Source organism: Lipotes vexillifer, unplaced genomic scaffold, assembly GCF_000442215.2.
Source record: "Lipotes vexillifer unplaced genomic scaffold, Lipotes_vexillifer_v1.1 scaffold691, whole genome shotgun sequence".
NCBI classification, from domain to species: domain Eukaryota; kingdom Metazoa; phylum Chordata; class Mammalia; order Artiodactyla; family Lipotidae; genus Lipotes; species Lipotes vexillifer.
The window spans coordinates 4,627,669-4,631,666 of record NW_006788040.1 but is presented as its reverse complement, the minus strand read 5'-3'; the positions used below and the strand labels follow the sequence as shown (position 1 = coordinate 4,631,666).

The following is a 3,998-nucleotide window of genomic DNA, read 5'->3' as shown; positions in this document are numbered from 1 at the left end:
TCTGCTGCAGGCCGGGGAAAGAGCAGGGATCCTCTGCCAGAGGCCACCCACCCGGGGCCCCAAAATGCCAGCCTGTCATACTGCCTCCTCAGCGACCCCTCCTCTGCCAGCTCCCACCAAACCCTGCATTTCAACCTCTCCTGGGGCTTCCCTGGCGGTCCAGCGGTTAAGCCTCTGTGCTCCCAATGCAGGGGGCACGGGGTTGGGGAACTAAGATCCCACATGCCACACGTGTGGCCAAAAACAAACAAAAAACAAACAACCTCTCTTCCTCCAAAGACACTTTTGTTTCAGCATCTGAATACGCCAGGCTTCAGTCACCTGTGGACAAATGTTCTCTAGACCCCATTCCGCTGGCTTCTGGCTTATACTGTCTCTGCTCCGTCATGAGCTGTGTGATATGACACAAGCCGCCCTCTCTCTATGCCTGTCCTCTCGTGGGAGCATGGGCAAGGTGACAACATGCCCCTCACGGGGGCCTGTGAGGTGCTGAGCGCAGGGCCTGGAGCCCAGCAGCAACTGCTGGCCACAGCAGCCGTCACCATCCCCCACATGCTGCCCCGGCTGGCTGACACCCGTGCCCTGGCAAGCCCTGCTTCCCCCTCCCAGAACGCCCTTTCCTACTCTGGCTGTATGAAGAGCTGGGCATGGTGTGGGCACACAGTGAGGGCTCAGCAAGTGTTCGCCACTATTATTACATTATTGTCACCATCACTGCCTGCCTCCTCTCCCAGGCAGCCTTCTCTGGTTTCCCCTAGAAGTAGCCACCCAACCACAGCTATGCCCACCTTGGCTCTAGCACTTCTCCCCTGCCTTGTGATCTCTACTTCTCCTCACCAGCCTGAGAGCTCAGCGGGCAGGGTCAGGCTGTTCCCTCATGCAGGTGGATGTAGCTGAGGACAAGTCTCAGCACGCTGGCACCCCACTTCCCAGCCTTTCTGTGAGTGGGAAGGTGGCATCACTCCTCTCCCCGTGTAGCCCCCACAGGTCCACAACTGGCCCAGGAAGGAGAGAAACTGCTGGACCTGCCCGTGGCTGCTGGGCACTCCTCTTTCTGGACTTTCATCCTCTGCTCCCATGGAGTCTGCCCTCAGGGAAGGAGCTGATGTCAGCCATTCACACTCTAGTCTAAATTTGGCCCTGATGACTTTCCTGGAAAGTCTGGCAGTAGAAACCTCCTCTTGTCCAAAACCCATCTCACCCCTTATCTCCAGTCTGTTCCTCCCCACCTCTGTGGGGCTCCCATCTCTGTTGGTGGGGCCTCCAGCCTCCTAAGTTCCCTCTTTAGCACCCTGAGCCAAGGAGTTTAACCAGCCTGCCAATTCTGCCATCAGACCATTAATAAATCCACCATTTAAGGGGTACCTTACCTGGGCCAGGCCCCAGGCTATGTGCTGGGGACACGGAGCTGCCTCAAAACCAGGCCATGCCCTCTCAGAGCTCCTGTCTGGTGGGAGACAGACAGGTAAACAAGAGGCTATAATACAAGGCATGTGGAGTCCTGATGGAGGAAGCAGAGGATGCTGTGGGCACCTGGAGCAAGCAACCAACCCGCCTCAGGGGCAGGCAGGAGACAAGGAGAGAGCTGGCAGAGCCAAGGAGCAGCCTGATGCCAGGCACCTGCCACCCCATGTCCATGAGCCCAAGGCCTCGCCGGCCATAGCCTGTCCTGCAGGCTGGGGCTCCCCCTGTGTGAGAAGCGCTGGGCCTTAGCAGGCGTGATGTGAACCTTGAGGCTGGGGCCTTCCCAGCCTTCTGGCCCTGCCCAGGGCAGGGTACAAGGTCAAGTTTCCCACTGACTCATGCCCAGAGCTCAGGTCCCAGCTCTCATGTAACCTGAAGGCAAAAATAGAACTGGGCTCTGGCCCCACCTCAGGGCCCTGGAGGATGGGTACAGGGACTCTGGGTCCTGGCTCCGATGACTGTAAGGCAGGGCTGAGCTCTGACTTCAACCTTCTCTGGCTGCAGGCTGCCCTAACCCCAGCCCAGGGCCCTTGGAGCAGCCCCTTCTCTCTCCCAGGCCTGGGTCACAGGATCTCAGAGCTGAAAGGGAGGGAGACCAAGAAAGCCCTGGGACTATCAACTCTGACCTCCTCCACCAAACAGATGGGGAGACTGAGGCCCAGACAAGATCCAGATCTCCCCTTCTGCCCAAGGTTGCCCAGGAAGCACGAGCCCAGGTGTGGCTGGAACCCAGGCCTCCCCAACCTGAGTGGGCACCCTTGGGTTGAGGCAGAGAAATGGTGGAGGCTGTGACTCAAAGGACCCTCAGTAGGACAGGCAGGAAGGTGGTCTCCACCCTCAGGCAGAGTGATTTAGCAGGGTTTAGGCCTGGAGCCTCCACCTTACCCTCTGTCCAGAGCCCCCAACCCCCTTTCATCAGAGCTGAGGTACAGAGTCACATGGACTAGGATTCCAGTCCTTAGGAGCTGTGTGACTGTGGGCAAATCATGAACCTCTCTGGGTCTCAGTTCCAGCATCTTGTAAAATGGGGATGAAGGTGGTGGTTGCCATGAAGACTCAAGGTCAACACCTAGCATGGGACCAGTTACACTGCAGCTCCCAGTAAACACCAGCCCTTCCCAGACTTAGCAAAAGCCCTCGACTTCCAAATCCCAGCTCATGGCCTTGCCCTCTTTCTCCTTCCCTAGTCTCCACTATCAGGCCTCCCTCAGGTCCACAGCCTTATGCCACATCACTTGGACGGCATGAAGTCTGCCTGCCTGGGTTCAAATCTTGCCTCTGCTGCTCACATGGCCCAGGGCAAGCCCCTCTACCTGTCAAATGGGGACAGTACAGTGACTTCCTCAATCAGGTATGGAGATCCAGGCTTGACAAAACATGGACCACAGATCTATGGCAGCCAACTGGACGGAACACTGGTTAGGCCTCTAGAGCCTAAATCTGGGGCCTGGAACTCACTGAGCGGTTGGCCCTTTCTGAGCCTCAGTTCCTGACGCTTCCCAAGCCATGCGCCTCAGTTTCTTTATCTGTAAAACTGGATAATGGCCATAGCCCCTCACAGGGCCACCCAGGCCACACTCCCACCCCAATGCCCAACTCCTCAACCAGTGCCCTGGGTACTCACTCTGCTGAACGGACTTGAGCCCACGGAGGCAGGTGGCCGCCAGCAGGAAACCACAGCCAGCTGGGGGTGTCCGGAGCTCTCCGGCCAGGCTGCAGGCGGCCCCCAGGCAGAGTGGGCCCATGGCGGCGAACTGCAGTGGGTGGTGGCGGCGGCCGAGCAGCAGCGCAGACAGGGCCAGCGTGATCAGTGGTGTGGTGGTGGTGGCCAGCTGCGCCAGGTCCAGGGGCACAGCGCTCAGGCCCACGTTGCCGCAGGCCATCGAGGCACCCAAGGTGAGGCTGAGCAGCAGCACTTGGCGGCGGGTGCGGCCGGGCATGGGGCGCCGTGCCCCCGGGTGGCATGCCAGCGCAGCTGCCAGCATGTGCAGCGCCGAGAGCAGCAGGGGCCGCCCGAAGCCGTGCACTGTGAAAATCCACTTGTTGAGGCTCGACATGCTGGCTCCCGCCAGTAGCCACACCAGCGCTGCCACGGCCACCCAGGCCCGGCCAGGCCGCCGTAGCGCCTGCGGGGTGTCAGGGGGCCACTGGGGGAACCCGGCCCACCGAGCACCGCCAGCCACCGCCACTGCCTCAGCTGAGGTCATCCTGCCGTCATGGCGCTCCCGCGGGCAGCGGCACATCCGTACCAGTGGGGCCGGGGCAGGAGGCCGGCTCCCCAGCGACCAGCTCTGGGCCACCAGAGAGCCCCACTGTAGATCCCGCTCGGTCTCAGGTGAGGACACTGCTTCTTGTGCCCGGCCTGCGGCAGCCGAGGTCCAAGAGCTATGCTGTGTCCCCGGCTCAGGCAGGGCAGAGTCTAGGTCGCTTCTGCTGGGATGCCAGGCTCCCTGGCGCTCAAGCCTGGCCTAGTAACCGCCGGGCACCTCTGCCCCGTGCCAGGCGAAGTCTCCACTCTTCTCCCCTCCCAGTGC

At 60.6% G+C, this 3,998-nt stretch overlaps 1 protein-coding gene across 1 annotated transcript in view; it reads right to left on the bottom strand.

Moving 5' to 3' along the window:
- The window catches only part of SLC35E4 (solute carrier family 35 member E4), a 6,169-nt gene extending 2,446 nt beyond the window's left edge, over nt 1-3,723 (bottom strand). The window contains exon 1 of the mRNA XM_007461203.1: nt 3,089-3,723. Within this exon, the coding sequence (XP_007461265.1) occupies nt 3,089-3,707 (619 nt within the window). The 5' untranslated portion in view covers nt 3,708-3,723. The remainder of the gene's footprint in view (nt 1-3,088) is intronic.
- Between the last annotated feature and the right edge of the window lie 275 nt (nt 3,724-3,998).